Raw genomic sequence first — 20,602 nt, forward strand, 5'->3', positions numbered from 1 at the left:
AACAATATATTGCACCATTTAAAGTTTTAAGTACTCATCTTCTATATCTTATTAGATCGAGCGAGAGTACTTTGTGTGATGAAATTGATTTTATTTTTTATGGATACATTAATAATTAATGTTTATAATTAAAAATAGTTAATTAATGATTTAAAAAATAGCGACTTCAAATACCTGCCATTTGAGCCTTGAAAACTAGTGACGGTTTTGACGCAACTAGACTAGCTATGTTGGAACATGAGTAATTTGTTTTTATAGATTTTTTAACTGTCAGTATTATTTTTGTGTTATAGATTTTAAAATTTCTGCTGTATATTTTTATATATTCTGTAACTATATGGATTACAGAATATATACCGTTTACGTAATAATTGATAACATGATAACAATTAGTTTAATTTAATGACAGTACAGTGTATACAGGATAACTCTAAAAACCTAAATACAAAACGTGTTTAATTTATAAACAGTAAAATTTATTAAAGTAATTACGCAAAGGCAAAATTAAAAAAAATATATCACTACATACAAACCAGGATAGTTTAATAAACACAGACGAAAATAATTCTAAATTAAAATAATAAAACCTTTTATAATGCTATTTACCTGCACATCCTGTCTACTCTGCTGACTGCCACTCTCTCTCCTTCTCTCCTCCGCGATTCTCTCCATCTCCCTCCTCTTCACTAATCTCAATCTCTCCGCCTCTTGATATTCTGCTTGGCGTTTGCGAGCCTGTTCTTCCTCTTGCTTCTGCTCTTTGAACGCACTTTCGATCTAAAAAAAATATTCATTTACTTTAATATGAATACGACTTAAATGAATCTGAATTAAATTAAACAATGTATCAAACAATTTGGAGAATTAACTTTTGTTTTTGAAAGTTGAAATTTTTTTTCATGTTAAAATTTGTTTGGTATTTAAATTAATTTATTATTATTTAATAAGTTTTTAATTAAATTGTCCAATTGTTATGAATAAATATGTACTTAGTTGAAGGGTATTATACCTTTATTGTAAACATTGTTTGTAGCTTGAATAGCTTGTAGCTCGTTTAATTTGTAGTAAAATATTTCTATAAATATCCTTATAACCAAATAAATACGATATTTTTCACAAGTATTTATTTTATTAAAAGTTTAATATAAATTTATGTGGTGATAAGAAATTTTAACAATCAACAATATAATCAAGAAAATGGGCGCTTCTGTGTACGGGTTTATTAATAAGATAACGAGCCTACAGTGTGTTGCCGGCCTTTGGAGGAATGCTCTTTTTCAATTTCGGAGGTCACATCTCCCATGGAAGACATCCCCCCCCCCTCACCGGGAGTATATCCCACTGTTCACTAGTTCGCAAAAACAGTATTTTAAAGTGTTGAATAAACTCACCAGTGTAATTCTCTTAAGAGCGTTGAACTTCTCTTTCTGCGCGTCTATGGTCTCTTCTAGATCTCTGTGCCTGTTAATCAATTCTTCAGTCTGCGCCACGCTGTCTCCGTACTTTCCGTCTCTTACAAGCGGCACTCTATATATACAAAGACATTATTTACTATATAATAGTCAAAGTGAAAAGTCAAAAATCATTCAATCATATAGGTAACACAATATACACTTATGAACGTTAAGAAAAGAAATGTCTTAGACCCAAAAAGTCGACGTCGTGTGTCAGGCACAGGAGGCTGATCACCTACTTTCCTATTAGATTTAAAAATGATCATGAGACAGATTCAGAAATCTGAGGCCCAGACCTAAAGAGGTTGTAGCGTCACTGATTTCTGAAACTCAACTTAGTAATTGCAGATTATGAAGCAGCAAATAGCGTAAGAATTTCCACATACCTGGCACTTATCCATTGATCCAGTGCCTCAGCATCCCTCAGGAAGATGAGAGCATCTAGATGCTGTTCGTATATCGTTGCTCTTGCTTGCCAAGCGGCACTCAGCGCGGAACGACGCGCTCGTAAAGCAGACATGCGACCTTCTACTTCGGAGGATAGGAAGTGGCCTTCGCTGACAAGTTTTTCACCTGGAATAAATAAATCATTTAATACACACATAAATACTAATACTATATATAACATATATAACTATATATATAATATATATAACTAATTAAATTACATCAAAACTAGACTAAACATTGAAAAATTATAAAAAATCATATGGTTGAACATAGTATTCTTTTATTGACATAATGTGTAAAACATTTAAAGAAAACACTTTATTTACCAGATTGAAGTTATGTATTGTTATAAACTCATAATTATTTTACATAATTAAAAAAAATTTTACCGACGTTTCGCGTGCTTTACAGCGTGCGTGGTCACCGTCCGGTATGGTTGAACTTTTCATAATTTAATTAGTTACTAAATCGAAAATACTTTTTACGATCCATAGATCATTAGAATTAGATTTGTTTTTTATTATATATTTAATAGTTTCTTTTATAAATGAGGCGATTCTACTAAATCTCCAAATAAAAATATAACCATAATTTTAGTGATTTTGGTAGATAAAATTTTGCAGATTCAGTTAGTTTTCTACAATTTTTGATCGCATAGCCAGCCACGATATTTATACGTCAAGTAAAAATATCCTTTTGTAAAACGTTACGATGCGGGGCGGGGATTGAATTACACGTTTTTGTTAATATTATTTTGGACTTTCCATTACTTTACACCACATAATGGTAACTTTTAGGTATAAAGAGTGAGGTACCACCCAGTGAGGTCACGAAACGTTTTACTATTGGGTACAGAAAAACGTTACAATAATCTCCAAAAATTGCGTGGCGTAATACTTGAACGCTCCCTTACCCACTAGTCATGGGAATCGGCAACTTTTTCTGGCTGGTATGTGCATCTCTGAACAACTAATAATGTTATTTGTTATGGGAAGGTTTACGTTATTTTTTCTATCGAATGAAGTGATAAACTGTAATGGTAGAAGAGACATTAAAATTACCGTCAGCATAAAAGGTGTGGAAAGCGTCATCTTTAGCGTCCATTTCCGGTGAGATATCTCGATGTCTTGCGACAAGTCGTTCTGCTGCCGCCACGTCGCTGCCCAACTCTGGTGCTGTCACCCGAGCCATTGTTTCATTTGTCCACGCCCTGAATAAAAAATCACTAGCTGTAACCTTCGGTTTCACTCGCGTTCATTAGATTATTGGAGCCTTACGCCCAAACACAATAAACTATCTCAATCCATAATCCACCATATGAGATAGTAATCTTAATCCAATGTTGTAAAAAGTGTGCCAATAACCAATCGACGGATTGTAATAGCCATCTGTTGATACAAGCTATCCATGGGAGGTCGTATCGGTGTCTGTGGATAGACCTTTGTATGAAAATGACAGTTGACGAAAGCTCGATTTCAACAGTTAATTATTTTAACAGATTTTAACTTACACCAGTTTTTTAAATAATTAAAAAAACTGTTTCTTATGTTTTAAACATACACATATACATATATGTATATTTTAATGTTATTTGTGGTTTTATTTACTTTATTTTACATTGATCTTATAAACTTTGTTTCTTACAAACTGATTGACATTATCAGAAAAACTCGGTAAAATGGAACGACAAAGAGCATTTCATCCGTCGCCAAAAATGGATTGTCTTCGTAGGGTTTGGTCGTTGGGATGCAGATAGGAGATCGATCGACTGTCACGGTCTGATCTCCGATTGTTTTCAATCTGTGGATTGATGATTGGGTTCGGACTCTCAATCCTGAATCATCAAAATTCTAGAATAAAATCTCATTTAACCAGTTTCGAAAAGTCCCATTAACAGAAGTAATTCGATGAGTTAGTTCCGGAACCTCTGCAATTCTTAACAATAGAGGTTCCTCACTGATTAAGGTCCCACTTTAGGTTTTCCTATATATCTATTATATTATGTTCTTAGGAAACGCAACCAGTTTAAATAAAACAGTTGCTTTGGAGCACCAACAGTTTAGTTATGTAAATTATATTTTTGAAGTTATTCTTCTTTTGGCGCGTTAGAGTAAAATGATGAGAGTAAATTTATACGATGCGCGCGCACACCGTCATAAAAAACCCGACACCCGCACACCGACACAAAAAACTGACACTCTAAAGTGTCAACATTTCAAAATAAAAAATGTCAATTTCTTTAATTATGTAAATTTTTTTTTGTGATATTTAAAGAAACTTTATTTAACTAGATAAGGCGTTATACTAAAACTTTAAATGTATTAAATACCTTTTTTCTATTGCACAAACGTACAATAAGGCGAAAGATAAAAATTTTAAAATTATTTTTCTTGCTACGCCAAAGAAGTATAACTTCTAACGCGTGTACACACACATGTTTTTTTTTGAAGTTTTTATAAATTATTCTCGCATATGAATCGAAAATGATTCAATGTATAACAAAATATATTATGTAAACGTATCGTTATAAGAACTACTTAATAAAACCTTCATAAGATTTACATAACAAATATCACAAATTAAGTATCGAACGGGAATCCAATTCCATAGAAGTGTTCAAACGTTTTCAGTTAAAATTGTTTTATTATACTCACATAAGCTCCTGGTAAGTGTCGAAATAGGCCTGCAGCTGATCGGCGAGTTGCAGTTGCTGTTCGCAATGGGCCGCTCGCTCCTCTAAAGCCTCCAAGGCCTCCGTCACGTCTTCCAGTTTGGCCTGTACGTGTTCCTTTGCGTCTGGGAAGGCTGCTCCAAGCCTGTAGATTATTTATTGTTTAAAAGTGTAACAGTTTTCATTACTTAGTCAATTAGCAATCAATTGATGAAATTAAAGATTAACAGAATCTTCAATAGATACTTCGGGTAGAATCCCATCATCGTGGGTATTAATACAAACCACAGTGGTTTTCAAATATAATCTTAATATAATATATAAATTACGTGTCACGTTGTTTGTCCTCTATGGACTCCTAAACTACCGAACCGATATCAATCAAATTTGCACAGCGTGTGTAGTTTGATCCAACTTAAAAGATAGGATAGCTTACATCTCAATTTATACCCGCAATATTATTTTATTGCAAAATATTTGTTTATTATTTGATAGTCCCAATTCTAAGAGATGGCGCTGTGTTGAAAGTACCAACGTTTCAAGTAAGCTACAATTTAATGGCATAATGACCAAAAAAGCATGGTGGTCCCCATGACTGGTGTTCTCCTGCCGTTTCCCTTGAATAGTTTGCTGCTATGTAATATAACAAAAACCCTAGCCACAGCAACGCTTGGCCGGTATGCTATTATACTATGATTTAGATTGTATTATTCTGTAAAATAAATAAATAAAAAAAGATAAAATCGCTTATTTCGTTAAATATTTAACGATAATGTAATCTACATAATATGTACATTATTATAAAACGCAATCTATATATATAAAAATGAAACCCGTTTTCCGTTTTCACGACATAACATGAAAACGGCTTGACCGATTTGGCCAATTCTTTTTTTATAATATTCTTTGAAGTACGAGGATGGTTCTTACGGAGAGGAAAATTAAAAAAAATGAGTGAAAAAGTCTAAAAACAACACTTTTCTATATTACCATACATAATATTCGTAATACTTAAAAGTCAATTTGAACTTTAATACCATAGCATAAAGTTCAAGTGTTAGTGCAGGGGTTCCGGGAAGGTAAATTTTTATTTTTTGACATAATTTATTTGTTGTCTTATCAACTTTCTTTTTTTTATCTTAGCTAGACCGGTGTCCCGAATAGCAGAATAAGTATTAAAAAAAAATAAAGAATCGACTGTTAGGCGGTACGATGTTAGCCATAGCCATAGTCGCGAGGCCAGTTAGTTGTAAATAAAAAAGGTAAATTCTAGTAAGCATCGAATATTGCGGGTAGAGGCAATAAGAGTGGGTAGAAATTTATACCTGTCAGCTTCGTTCTTGAGGTGGTCGTGCTTCTCTCTAATGGCGTTCAAATCAGCCCTTAAAGCCTTCAGCTGATGCAATTGCTTGAGGAGTTGAAGAGTAGCCTCTTTTTCAGCCACCCAAGCTAACGTTTCCTCCGCTGATCTGTCGAATTCGTGGACTTGCCGAGCTCCAGCTAACGCCTGGAAGTAAACGCAATTCCTTCATTGTGTTCCCATTATACGAGTGTGTTGTTAGATGATTTGCTATTTGAAAAGAGTACCGAGAGTTTTTGAAACTTCTTTATCGGGGTTGGAAAAAAATTTAGTGTAACATTTTTTCGTTACGCGTCACATTTTTCCGTTACGCGCCATCTTTTGAAGTGAAACTTCTTTATCGGCGTTGGAAAAAATTTTACACACATTTGTCACATTTTTCGGTTACGCGCCATCTTTTTCTTGTCCCTACCACGGTTGATCCGAAGAGATTCGAAGCCATTAGTAACAAAAATATATAATAACGATAACAATGATAGTAATACTAATAATTCTATTACAATTAATGAAATTCTGTAATAATCTTAGTACTACATAATAGTACAGTAATAAGTTAAAATGAAATAATTGTATTGTATTTGTATTCATGTCTATGATAATAAAAGCCTTTTGTTAAACTTTATTTAACCAATTTCGTTAAGTTGCATATAGTAGATCATTTTTCGAAAAATAAGGTCATAAAGAAGTTTCACTTCTTACGTGTGTACACCTAGTACACGCACACATTTTTATTTACGCCGGCTTTTTCTCACGGCCTACACCCTCTGTCTTCTTTGTCGATGAGTATGGATTAATAATTTAATGACGTGGAATAAGTGATACCTGCCTCTTATATTCCATAATAAACATATTTTATTTTATTTTTTATGTTACCGGCAATTTTAAATAAACACGATATTTTTCGAGTTTTTCGTTATCTTTGTATAAATGTTATGTGCGTGTTTGTAATTAAATCCCTCCAAAACAGGACCGATTTTAATGTTTTTTTGTGTTCAAGTGGAAGAGACAAGCGCTAAATACTGGTGTGTAAACATTAGAAGAAAAAATACACTAGAACAGAGTCTTCCCATTAATATTTTTAATTTTGCGGATTTTGATTATTAATTGATCTAAATGTACCATAAATGATTTATTGTTATTAATAGAGACTGTAAGTCGTGTTATTCGACACTTGATTTTAAGTAAATTTGTTTGGACTGAAATGACTGATTAGTGATTAGTCTTAATCGCTAGATCATAATAATAATAATCATCATTATCAATGATGTCTCAATGAAGAGACAATTTATTTTAAAAAATTGTAGAGAAAATAGTTTTAGGTTTAAATTTAGACTATTTTGTATTAAAGAGAGCACGTGTTTCGGGTCCACTAGTATTATCTAGAATGTGGAAATAAATAACTAAAAATTTTTTTTAACAATTATTGTTTTAATATAATTTCGCATATTGTATTTTTTACTATGGCATCGCTTAGTTTGCTTAAAAAAGAGATTACCTCTTGCCTGGCAACAGCCAGTTCCTTAAGATCATCCCACAATCCACGAATATCTTCCATTTTCTGTTTCACTCTGTCTGCTTCCGGCGTGTTCTCTTCTAGAAGAGCGGTACCCCCTTCGCATACAGCCTCTATGCGACCCTCACTAGCTGTAAGTAAATGAGTTAATTTAGTTATCTGTTATCCGACTTTAGTTACACATACCTTTATTAGGTATGTCAAAACGTTTAGTCCGTTTTGTAGTTTTTAAGTTAATGAATAACTAGCTATCCAGCCCGGCTTTCCACTAGTAACAGTGACCTTGATAAAACATTCTAGAAACTATTGGTAAAAGTTCAGTTAAAATTTAAAGTTTATATTAAGACATGACAGATACATACGGCGGAGTACTTGCTTTTATATAATATAAAATAGACATTTTTACGGCTGAAACGCTATAATAATAATATAATATAATATATAAAATAATATATAATATAATATAATAGAGTTATGAAGATACGCAGCGTTTTTGTCGAAGAAAAGGGAGAGAGCGATTGACAGAAATTGAGAAAGGGCGAACGTAGCAAGAAACAAATATCCATGGAGCGAGAGTAGGAAGCAAGCAAGTGAGAAAGATCGAGAGAGAGAGTGAGATGGAGCGATTATCGCATCACGCACAGTGTCATAGAGCGAGAGATGGGAGAGAGCTATAGTGAAAAAGATTGAGAGAGAGTTAAGGAGATCGAGAAAAATAGACGCTATTAGTTGATGTATTCGTTTAGTTACATATTAGAACTTTAGATGGCAATTCTGTCGCTTAACGTCTTGGGCAGTAAACGCAGATTTTTTATTTATTTATATTATCATTAACACGTATACAGTGAGTAAACATTGTGAATATATATGACGGCGCATTCCTAGCGCCATGTTAAGAAATACTGCAAATATTGGAACGAGATTTGACAGTTGTCAAGTCTGGCGGAGCGTCGTGTCGATGGTCAGCGCGGCCATGTTAAATCGTTTGGAAGTTTTTCGAACGTCAACGGCGAGCGCACCACGTCTGCGACGAATCGCTTTTGTTCTAAATAATCTGGTGTCTTTTTGTTGCAAAACTAATTAAAAGTGATTGATTAAGTGATTCCCTAATTACTAGAGAATAGATTTTAGTGAATTGCTGTATGGGAGATTCTTTCTTCTTTTTGTGATTCTTTTGTTCCTAACCATATTACAATTTATTGAAGACATGGCTATTTCTATAAAGGGCATCCGCCCATACATATATATATATATATATATATATATATATATATATATATATATATATATACAAATACATGGAGTGATCATATTATACTGGTACATGATCATGTATTGGGGCTTTTACCTTAGTAATAATTAATTTACAAAGAAGTTTCACTACTGACATGTGTATTTTGCACGCAAGCACTTTTTTTTCTTTACGCCGCCTGCCCACTGGTCCTTTCATCAGATTAATATATATGACACTCACAAATAACCTGACTGGCAAGTTCATCAGCCTCCTGTGCCTGATACTCGGCGTCGACTTTTTTGACACATATAAAGAAAGTCTATTGGTGCACAGCCGGGGATCGAACCTACGACCTCAGAAATGAGAGTCGCATGCTGTAGCCACTAGGACTATTAAAATTACCGGGTCAGTCGTGAATAAAACATAAAACCACATCATCACTAACCATGGAGCTGCTGTAGGAAGTTGTCGAAGGCCTGCTGCAAAGTGTCCACATGTTCCACATCCAGACCGTACTCTTCACTAGCGGCAACTGTCATCTGCTCACTGATCCATTCCTGAACTTCTTCGCATTCTTGGACGAACCTGGGTAATTATTTTAGTCAATTATATGCAGACCTTTCATGGCAGTCCCTCAATTCCCGAATAGAGTAATCTGTGTGCCTTGCGTGGAAAAAAGAGTGGCGAAGAGTTTAAGAGTGGGAGTCTTTGATTTTCTTATTTAGTGATTACGTCAACAATAATTATTTACTTTTTTACACATATTACCCACACATATATGCTTGAAAACGAAATGAATTTTCGACGATTTCTACAAACATTTAATACGTTTATGTACTATATTATGGGGGAGGTGGGGATAAATTGCAGTAAAACTGCTTACGTAAAACATGAACGACCCATTATGGCAATGTCAATGTCCATGGGCGGCGGTTTCACTTAACATCCGGAGAGATGCCTGTTTACCTTCTATTACATAAATAAAGTAATTTTTTTTAAAGAGATGTTTTTCTACTCTATCATTAACTCCTAAAAGATCATAAAAGATTATTATAACTTAATAATAAACTATAAATGTAGAATAATATGAAACAATATAAAAGCGGAATTACGGTTACGGGAGTAGTTCCAAATACGTCCACAGAGCGCTGCTCTGCTTCTACGTCTCTACTTACTTGAAGTATTTGAGGCTCTGTTGCAATCTCTGTTGACGTTTCGCGGAGAGGAGTTTCAGCTCTTCACAAAGCTCTTTCACATCCTCCATTTTCTTTTTTACGACTTCGTCTTCGTTTATACGTTCCTGAAAATAATTCATTTCTAAAATAAAATCCTGCACATGCGACACAGTTCTGCATCAGTTTTTTTAGGCATGAAGGGCAGCAGAATCCGTTGTCTTGATACTGTTAATGTCGTCAATATTTAAAAATGGTCACGATTTTTAAACAACTCCCAATAACGAAAAATTAAAAGAAAAGTCTAATACTATATTTGATAAATGTACATGTAAAGGAAAGGCAACTGGCGGCCTTATCGCTTTCGAGCGATCTCTTCCAGGCAACTACTGGTACCATATAATTAATTATAAAAACTTTTTTAATCATATCTAATAATTAATAACTTAAAAATTTAATTTTAAAATCGAAATACAAAACAAATTTATAGAAAAGTCTAATACTACATTTGAAAAAAGTCTAATAAATAAATAAATTATTAACTATAAAAACTTTTTTAATCATTATATCATAGTTTTTATAAAAATTAAAATTGATACAAAACTTAAAAATTATCTTAAATCCAAAATCTTTGAAGGTTTCAATTCTACCACTCGTCAATTGCACACGTTTTTTTTAAATCATTGCTAATTTTTTAATTGCCCATACTATAAACAGATAAGAACAGAACAGAACTTAAATAGCAGATAAATTATTAGTTCAACGAGGGCCTCTTATTGCCCACAAGCGGCCTCTTCTTAATTCTTATATTAATGAAAGACAACAGATAAAAAAAGACAGTGAAATTATAATTAGGAAATTAGTAATTAAAAACCTGCGCAGCCTTCTCCAATCGCGTCACAGAGGGAAGAAAAGCTGTCAACTCTCTCTGTTGAGCTTCCAATCTTCTCACCAGTCCCAGGACTGACTCTTCATCTCTTCCCGTATCTCCTCCCGACAGAGCAGTCTTTCTTTCTACCAGCCACGCTTCGGTTTCCCACATTTCAGACAATAACTGAAAAGCGATTTAAACACTCCACTTTAATTTCTCGCAAAGGCATTGTCAATTGAACATCAATACATAGACATAAAATTTATTAATAACTAAACACACACACAAGAAATACACAAAATAAGAAAAATAAAAATGTGTGCGTGTACTAGGTGTACACACGTAAGAAGTGAAACTTCTTTATGACCTTATTTTTCGAAAAATGATCTACTATATGCAACTTTACAGAAATTGGTTAAATAAAGTTAAATTAGATAAAGTTTAACAAAAGGCTTTTATTATCATAGACATGAATACAAATACAATTATTTCATTTTAACTTATTACTGTACTACTATGTAGTACTAAGATTATTACAGAATTTCATTAATTGTAATAGAATTATTAGTATTACTATCATTGTTATCGTTATTATATATTTTTGTTACTAATGGCTTCGAATCTCTTCGGATCAACCGTGGTAGGGACAAGAAAAAGATGGCACGTAACCGAAAAATGTGACAAATGTGTGTAAATTTTTTTCCAACGCCGATAAGGAAGTGGCGGAAGCAACATGGCGCGTAACCTGCTACAAAATTTCTCCCATACGTCGATAAAGAAGTTTCACTTCAAAAGATGGCGCGTAACGGAAAAATGTGACGCGTAACGAAAAAATGTTACACTAAATTTTTTTCCAACCCCGATAAAGAAGTTTCACTTCAAAATATGTAAAAGTTCTTTAATTATGAAATTCTTTCGGATGGCAACACAGAATGTCATTGAATTTCTTAGGTTGGTATAATTTATTGTCTTGATACTTCATGCAATTACTCATTTTTATAATAAATATAGTTTTAGTTTTCCATGCAATGCTAGTCATTTTAAGTATCAATAGTAAAAGACTAAATACGTAGAATTTAATTTCATAGAAATACAGTTACTATCAATGTAAAAAATAATAAAATAAAATCAAGTATCAAGTAAGTTTAATCCAAAAAATATATCAAACTTTTAGGGATACCATACTAAATTTTTCTGAGTTTTTCGTTTATCTCTTCTTATATTATCCAGAGTCTAGTAAACATATTATATATTATTTATATAGATAGTTTTACCTGTAAAGACAGCACCCTATCCTTGAGGCTGGCGGAACGTAACGCCGCTGCTTCGAGGAGCGTTTTCAAAGCGTTTTTAAGGTCTCTCGAGCGCGTTTCTAGAGCGTTACCCGCAAAATGTCCGCGCCGAGATAGCGCTGACGCGCGACTGCATACTGCGTTAATTGTAGACTCGCTGCAAAATATATAAATCATATCTTAATATATATAAATTACATGTCGCGTTGTTTGTCCGCTATGGACTCCTAAACTACCGAACCGATATCAATCAAATTTGCAGCTTGACCTAACTTAAAAGATAGGATAGCTTACATCTCAATTTATACCCGCAATATTATTTTATTGCAAATATTTGTTTATTATTTGATACAATTCTAACAGATGGCGCTGTGTTAAAAGTACCAACGTTTTACATAAGCTATCTACCTTTCACATAAGTTCTCCTACCGTTTCCCTTGAATAGTTTACTACTATGTAATATAACAAAAACCTTAGCCACAGCAACGCTTGGCTGGTCTGCTAGCATAGTATATGTTTCTCATGTAAAAAAAAATTTTAATGTGGAAAGTTCTTTAAACGCTAAAACTAAGCTAAAGCTAAGTAATGCGGGAGTAATGCGTTCGATACAATAGTAAACTACGCTACAGAATTTTGCTAATTTACTGATTCAAGTTCAAGGCAGTAAAAGATCGCTTTGAGCTTAAATAGCTATAATGTAAGCTATTTAGCAAGCTTACCGCGCAATAATTTCAGCCTCCAACGCCGAGTGTTTCTTTAATAATGCTTGAGCTTCTGGTAGAGTCGCTCCAGCTTCTTCAGAGCGCACAGCGCCTTCGCGTTCCTTCAACCTGGATAAGAAATAAATCGATCTAATAGTTAAAAACAAAGAATCAAAAAGTGAGTGCGTACAAAGTACACATGTCAGAAGTGAAACTTCTTTGGCAAACTAATTTTTAAGTCTTGTTCATATTTATGCAAATCTAAAACTTTCGATTTCCGAACTTAGAGGGAGGGAAAAAGGAAGATATATTAAGAATTTAATTGTCATTAAACTATTAAAAGTGTCGAAAATTAATACGAGTTTTTAATTTTTTTTTTTAATTTATTTCTTCGATAATAAAAACACGTGGCATTTGATTTATAATTCGTCATTTGAGATTTCAATAAATTATTTTGCGTAAAATATAAAATACTAATATTTCATAGATTCTCTTTACGAAATTTTAATTTAAAAAAAAAGAAATTCTAGAAGGTAATTCGCCCTTCTCACTCTCACTCAATCGGTCTCAATCGCTCTCTCCCTTTTCTTCGACAAAAACGCTGCACATCTTCGTGACGTTAATATTATTATTATTGCGATTCATCCGTAAAAATTTAATAAGGTATACTGTGGATATACTCTTTAGTCAAGTCAAAATAATTGTATTATATAGGTATAAAATGATTTTATACCTATATATATAAAATGATTTTTTTTTAACACGTGAAAAGTATGAAAACGAACAAGATTATTTTTTTATAAATTCTTTTTCCACAGAGACATCATTGAAAATTACGAAGATTAAGGATTTAACATAAAGTGTCCAATAAACACTTCACTTTCTATTGAGATAACATTCTGTTCTTGTGTACTATCTCACTTACCACTGTTTAGCACTTAAGTTTAACGTGCACTAACACTAATTTAAATGTTTTTGTACTGTACAATATTCTCACTTAAAAGCGAATACAAAATATACAAAAGAAATATATTTAAAGTAAAAAGTTATTCAAGAAATATATAAAAATATAAAAGAAATATATGTATTTGTAAATGACGTTTATTAAATTTAAAATGTATTAAACTATTGATAAAAATAATAAGACCACAACATTAGTATAACTTTGACTTCACTTACCAGTGTAACTCTTCATCAGCATCTCTTTCCCATCGATGAAGTAACGCAGCATCTTCAAGGTTGTCCCGACGAATCTGCATCGGCTCTTGCAATTGACGGTAGCTGCAAAAATTTAAATAAGAGGGTAGTTACACGCTTTAGAGTTATTATATTTTATTATATTTTAATACGATATGGGCTACCTACCTACCTACCTATAATAAATTTACGTGCGTTAGGATATATACGTCGTACTCACTCTGAGAACATAAAAATATCGATCGTTCGGACGAATTTCCATTTTCGCCTCAACCAGCAGTTAACCCTGGGTGGGTTAACTGCTGGTTGCGACACAGAGCGACTTCTTAACCTCAATAGAACTAATCTCAAAACAATGATAGGGACAATTACTGGCCACTGTTTCCTTAATAAACATCTTTCGGCTGTTTCAGCGCAAAGGAATCAGTTACCCACGTAGTCCTGGAATGCGTGGCTGTGGCTAAACGTACAGAAAACCTGTGAAGTGCCCAGGAGACTTCTGTGCTTCTGGCAGGAGCTAGGCTGACTTACGCCCGAACCCAATAATCAATCCACAATCTAGATTGTCTCAATCAGACCGTGACAGTCGATCGATCTCCTATCTGCATCCCAATAACCAAACCCTACGAATAATCCATTTTTGGCGACGGATAAAATGCTCTTTGTCGTTCCATCATACCGAGTTTTCACTCATATTTGATAATGTAAACCAAATAAAGTAAATAAAACCGTACAAATGTTGCATGTATGTTTAAAACATAACAAAACAGTTTTTTTTAATTATTTAAAAAACTGGTGTAAGTTAAAATCTGTTAAAATAATTAGCTGTTGAAATCGAGCTTTCGTCAACTATCATTTTCATACAAAGGTCTATTCACAGACACCGATACGACCTCCCATAGATAGTTTGTATCGACAGATGGCTATTAGAATTCGTTGATTGGTAATTAGCACACTTTTTACAACATTTGGATTAAGATTACTAACTCAGATGGTGGATTATGGATTGAGATAGGTTATTGGGTTCGGGCATTAGTTAACCAGGACGCACAATGGGCTAATGAGAGTGCGGAAACTGAGTTCACCAACGTTTAACCATCGATCGTTTGGAGACAGTATTACGTAACGCGTTTGTTAAGGAAAGAAAAAAGTTTAAAAAAGTCTGTTAAATTTTCCTCACCGTTTGACAGCTTGCTCAGTCTTCTCCAATATCTCCTCTGACATAAAGTGTCCGGTGTCAGCTAGATGCGTAGCGGTGTCCGCAAGTTGTGTCGCCACTTCCGCCTTACTAGCCACGCCTTGCTCCAGGCGGGTGTGCTTTTTGAGGAGGGCGCAGACTGACGAAAGGTCTTTGCCTATAAAAGAAAATGCATTATATATCTAACAAGCTGCACCCCGCCACGCTTCGCAGTGGCACATTGTGATTGAATAGTTGAGAAATGAGAAATAAAATAATACATTTCATATAAGTTTAATTTTTCAATACTAGTGGGAAAAAAAAAGGAAAAAACAAAAAAAAATAGGTTAAAACAATCCTTGATGCGGATTATCATGTCAATTTCAGCTCGATCGGTGCAGAACTTGAGTTTTTTGAGTTTTTAAACGTACACAAACCAACATAACATTTTTATATATAAATCTAATATATAAAATTCTCATGTCGCGGTATGTGTAGTTAACCTCCTCCGAAACGGCTTGACCGATTCTCATAAAATTTTGTGTGCATATTGGGTATGTCTGAGAATCGGATATCTATTTTTCATCCCCCTAAATGTTAAGGGTAGTCCAGTCCACCCCTATTATTCTTATTGGCATTAAAAAATACATACAACCCCTAATTTTCACCCCTCTACGATCAACCCCTATTTTTAATATACATGATAATATACATGGCAAAGACATTTGCCGGATCAGCTAGTAGATATATAAAATTCTCGTGTCATAATGTTCGTTCCCTTCTAACTTCTAACGCGTGTAAATAAGTACACACACATGTTCTTTTTATTATGTGATGTAAACGTCAATTGTTGCCGCATTGGTGTAATCTGTGATCGTAGCTTATTTTGTAAAAAATATTTACATATTTTAAACTGTGGATTTTTCTTTAAATTAATGTTAATAAAATATTTTACTCCACATTAAAAAGCCTTATTTTACACAGATTTAACTTTAATTAGACTTTATTATTCGTACTGATAAATAACCAAAAGAAAATCTTTACTTACCATGATCCTCACTGAGTAATTGTGTCTCAACGTCATCCAGCCAAATGATGAAGTCGTCCAGGCCACGAAGGAACACCCTGGCTTGGTACGCCTCTTGCAATCTATCACGTCGGAGTTTCGCCGCGTGCTATATTAAAACAAAACAAGAAATTTAAAAAAAAAGGGTGCGTGTACGGGCGTAAGAAGTTATACTTCTTTGGCATTATTAAAAATAGTTTTTGATTGAATGCAAATAATTAATTACAATTAAATAATCAAAGACTGGAAAAGGAGTCATTATAGTCAATAAAGTTCAGTTTACATTTGAAAAATTAAATAAATAAATATTTATTATTATTCTCTTACATTAAGTGTAACATAAATTCTATTATTATTCGAATGTTGTTTTTAAATCATGTCCAATGCCGTAGCATCTTCAATGGGCAACTTCATTCTGATATTTTTGTGTCACGGTGCGCGCGCATCGTAAAATTTCACTCTCATCAATTTTTCATAACGCGCCTAAAGAAGTATAACTTCAAAAACAACTAAAACAATTAACGTTATTATTTGCCTGGTGAGTAAAATTTTAAACTATTGCATAGATTTTATCGCGGGCTTTGAGCGCGGCGAATCAAGAAATTCCGTAACGAAAATAAACCTAACACACAATGACGTAATATAGGTGCGGCAAATACGCGTTATAGTGGGACAGAACGCATAGTGCGTATTCACATCTCTCTGACGAGATCGATGGCGTAGCGTAAGCGCGGCCGGTACGCGTTAGAGTGAGACAGACTATATAAGCGTGTTAGTCTGAGTCTGGTAGATTGAATTAATATCAAAGGAAAAAGAGGGCTCGCGACTACGTTGCCAGCCTTTTAAGAATTGGCACGCTCTTTTCTTTTCCAGTGGGCAGCTGGTTCCACATAGTGGTGATGCGGGGCAAAGACTGCCTTAAAAAACGCTCAGTTGTGGAACTGACGTCCAGGTGATACGGGTGGTATTTCGCATTCTGCCTGGTCTTATCATGAACATATGTCTATTCACGGATTTAGATCTTTGGACTTTTCTGACAAATTTGTATACACTTATGAAATTATCAATGCTAAAATATATAATTTAGAACAAACCTGTAACTCTCTCCACAGATTTTCCAGGTCTTCGACGTGTCTTGCAATCTCTTGTGATGCGTAGTGTTCTGATTCTGTAATACGTAATATAAATAAAACTTGGTGCCAATTTTCGATGTTATAGAAGTTTCGACTGCTTTTACCAGTAATCGTAGACTGAGAGATTGTCAGATAAAGTAGAGAGACACATTTGATATAAGCGCCATCTGTTGTAGCACACGTTGGAATTTTCGCTAGATTTTTTAGCAAATTTTTATTTTAATAAATAAATTGTTTTGTCATGAAAATCGTATAAGCTGTACAAGGAACTGCATAATCAGTCATATAATAAGTAATATAATTATAATACATATCTATACTAATATTATAAAGAGGGGAGATTTGTATGTAAGTATGTTTGTAAGGAATTGGCTCAAAAAGTGATGGACCGATTTTGAAAATTCTTTCATCATTTGAATTATTATCACTGATAGGCTATTTTAATTGAAAGAAAAAATAAGGAACCCTACTAAAAAAAATACCTATAAAATATCTTTCGCATGCGCTTCGAAAACGATTGACGATAAAAAAAATGTTCCACAATATTAAAGAAAAAAAATTAATATCTCAAAAATTTATTACAAATTAATGTCCACCCGTGCGAAGCCGGGACAGGCCACTAGCAATATTATAAAGAGGAAAGATTTGATTGTTTGTTTGTATTGATTAGAGTCCAAAACTACTGGACTGGTTTGAAAAATTATTTCTCCATTACAACCCTACGTTAAATCTGATGAACAAAAGCTTTAGAATATTTTTAAAAAAGATTGTGTTAGGTATAATTATATAATTACTATAGTGTAACTGACTGTATATTGAGAAAAAGACTAAGAAAAATTCTAAATCTCGTACGCTGTGGAACTATTGACAATAGAGCAAAGTAGTGTTCTCCATTTAATAGAAGACATCAATCTCCAAAATGTCCTTGATACCATATGTTTAACAAAAAAATACTTTTGCATTTTAAAGTCTAGTTCTAGAAAAGCTTTAGGCTATAGAACATCGTGCTACAACCGAATTAATGCGAGTGCAAAGCTAACATTACATACGTCATAACGTGCGTGTACGTAGCAACGTGCACTTGGAAAGAGTTTTAGATTTGCGGTATACGACTAATAATCTCACCAATAAGTTTCTCCCCTGCAGCAGCTACGTCATCAATGCGTCGTTTGTTCGCAGCCAATTCGGACTCGAACGCCGACTGTTTCTCCATCTTTGACTGAAGGTTCGACAATTCTCTACAAATAATAAAAAAAGGTTAGTTGACATCACAGGAGACCGAAGAGCTGGCAGCTACCTCGAACAAGAATTATTCTAGCAATTCAAAGGGGGAACGCTGCCAGTATCTTCGGAACCTTGCCTAAAGGAACTCCTTTTAATAATATATTTTAGCTATTATATGTTAAGGTTACTTTTTTCTTTATCATTAAATAACATATCAGGTATTCTATTTATTATTATATATGATAAATTTCAGAAGAATCGTTGGCCTTCAAAGTGCTGCGACACATTAAACACTCGTTCGAACGGTAAAGGAAGACTTCGTGAGTAACCGTCCTTAGACCCAAAAAGTCGTATGTGGCACAGAAGGTTGATCACCTACTTGCCTATTAGAAATGATCATGGAACAGATAAAGACACCTGAGGCCTAGACCTAAAAGGTTGTAGCGTTATTGGCATATTGGATTGGTTTATTTAAATTAATATATTATTATTGAAGTGAAGTTCATTAAATTCCTAACATATCTTGCTTTTTCCCTCCCTCTAAGTCTCGGAAATCTAGTTTAAAGGTGGGAACTGACCAAAGTTACGAGGTGTAATGTAGCATTCGCATCGAGCGTGTAACGCATCGAGCATGTTACGCTGTGTTTTAAAATCGGCGTAACATGCTTGTCAAAACTCTGTGCTCCACTTTCGCCGCCAGTGTTCACGAGATGTGATATTGATAATGTTGATATTTTTCATTCTATTTAATTATTGTTTCATCCAAATTAAGAAGAAGAGAAAATGTTATTGGACATAAAACTTATTTAAAAACACAGGAATATGAGGTGGTTTGTTATTGATTGCAATATTAAAAACCAAATGATTACTGGACAGTATAAAAACTTTGTACGCAGGTCTCGATTTTGAAGAACTGTTGAATTTAATTGGACCAAAAGTACTTAAAAAAGACACAATTTATAGAAAATCATAATCATGATCACTCGCGACGTGCGACGCGTAATTACTGAACCGCGTAACAGTCAAAGGATTCGCCAAAAAACCGACAGCCGGGTGGAGCACTCAAAGCGAGTAACGAGCGGCTCGTTGCTCGCTGGTTTCCCCGTAACACGACGTACTGACTGCACGAATGCTCGCTGTGTAACATTACATTACATGTTACATTACACCTCGTAACGTTGGTCAGTTCCCACCTTTAGATTTGTATAAAATGAAAAAGACTTTTGACGTTTGCCAAAGAAGTTTCACTTCTGACATATGTACGTACGCACTTTTTTCAAATATGCATTTTGATTTTGTGGTGTGTTAAGGAAACGTGTAAAACTTATACGTGAAAATTTACTTTTTTAATGTTTATATCTAAATTCATTAAATATAATAATAATCAATAATAATTAATTTTATATCTAAAAAGGAATAGTATCAATGAAAACCCCAAAACTCAGTGGCTTTACGCAATTTCTGATGTACTGTACCTATAATTGTGATCATTCGCGATCTGCATCTTCAGTTCAATCCATTCCCGTTCGTGTGTCAGATCCCGTAGGAATTGGTGGAGTTGCTTCGATTGTTCCAATTTCTTGCCTCGAATGACACATGTTTCCTGAAAAAAACATTTATATTAATAACTAGCGACCCGCCCCGGCTTCGCACGGATGCAATGCAAATACTAAATTCAAAGTGCTATAGAGTATAGGGAGAACCGCGGCCTCCGACGCGCTGCGTCCCGCAATTATTAAATTTGTAATATCATCGAAAATATTCTTTTAAATCATATGCTGTAAAGGGCTATATAAATCTATATTAAATCAACAATTTATTTAAGGTATTTAATTGGATAAGGATTTATGCTGTATTGGTTAAAATCGCTTCGAAAATTAGTTATTATTTGTTGTAAAAAGTAAATGACAAAAAAAAGTTATTGTGGGTTATCCATAAGAGATAGACATATACCATCACGGACTTTTCTGTAGACCTTTTCAATGTGTACAATACTTAGTACATTACTTTGATAAAACTCGTAGGGTTCAGCCTGCGTTTGCAATGTAAGCGGAAAAAATGTAATTATTTACGACATCACATTAGAA

At 33.8% G+C, this 20,602-nt stretch overlaps 1 protein-coding gene across 7 annotated transcripts in view; it reads right to left on the reverse strand.

Annotated features, from left to right (window-relative positions):
• The window catches only part of LOC125058592 (spectrin beta chain, non-erythrocytic 1), a 141,344-nt gene that overhangs the window by 10,254 nt on the left and 110,488 nt on the right, over window positions 1-20,602 (reverse strand). For all 7 annotated transcript variants that reach the window (XM_047662697.1, XM_047662699.1, XM_047662694.1 and 4 more), the window contains 18 exons: window positions 19,991-20,118; window positions 18,417-18,529; window positions 17,253-17,326; window positions 16,141-16,267; window positions 15,096-15,270; window positions 13,898-13,999; window positions 12,737-12,847; window positions 12,000-12,174; window positions 10,729-10,908; window positions 9,858-9,982; window positions 9,128-9,267; window positions 7,431-7,579; window positions 5,901-6,082; window positions 4,559-4,720; window positions 2,966-3,114; window positions 1,841-2,027; window positions 1,392-1,527; window positions 607-777 (listed from right to left, as the gene is read on the reverse strand). In XM_047662697.1, the coding sequence (XP_047518653.1) occupies window positions 607-777; window positions 1,392-1,527; window positions 1,841-2,027; window positions 2,966-3,114; window positions 4,559-4,720; window positions 5,901-6,082; window positions 7,431-7,579; window positions 9,128-9,267; window positions 9,858-9,982; window positions 10,729-10,908; window positions 12,000-12,174; window positions 12,737-12,847; window positions 13,898-13,999; window positions 15,096-15,270; window positions 16,141-16,267; window positions 17,253-17,326; window positions 18,417-18,529; window positions 19,991-20,118 (2,586 nt within the window). The remainder of the gene's footprint in view (window positions 1-606; window positions 778-1,391; window positions 1,528-1,840; window positions 2,028-2,965; window positions 3,115-4,558; window positions 4,721-5,900; window positions 6,083-7,430; window positions 7,580-9,127; window positions 9,268-9,857; window positions 9,983-10,728; window positions 10,909-11,999; window positions 12,175-12,736; window positions 12,848-13,897; window positions 14,000-15,095; window positions 15,271-16,140; window positions 16,268-17,252; window positions 17,327-18,416; window positions 18,530-19,990; window positions 20,119-20,602) is intronic.

Source organism: Pieris napi, chromosome 18 (assembly GCF_905475465.1).
Source record: "Pieris napi chromosome 18, ilPieNapi1.2, whole genome shotgun sequence".
NCBI classification, from domain to species: Eukaryota; Metazoa; Arthropoda; class Insecta; order Lepidoptera; family Pieridae; genus Pieris; species Pieris napi.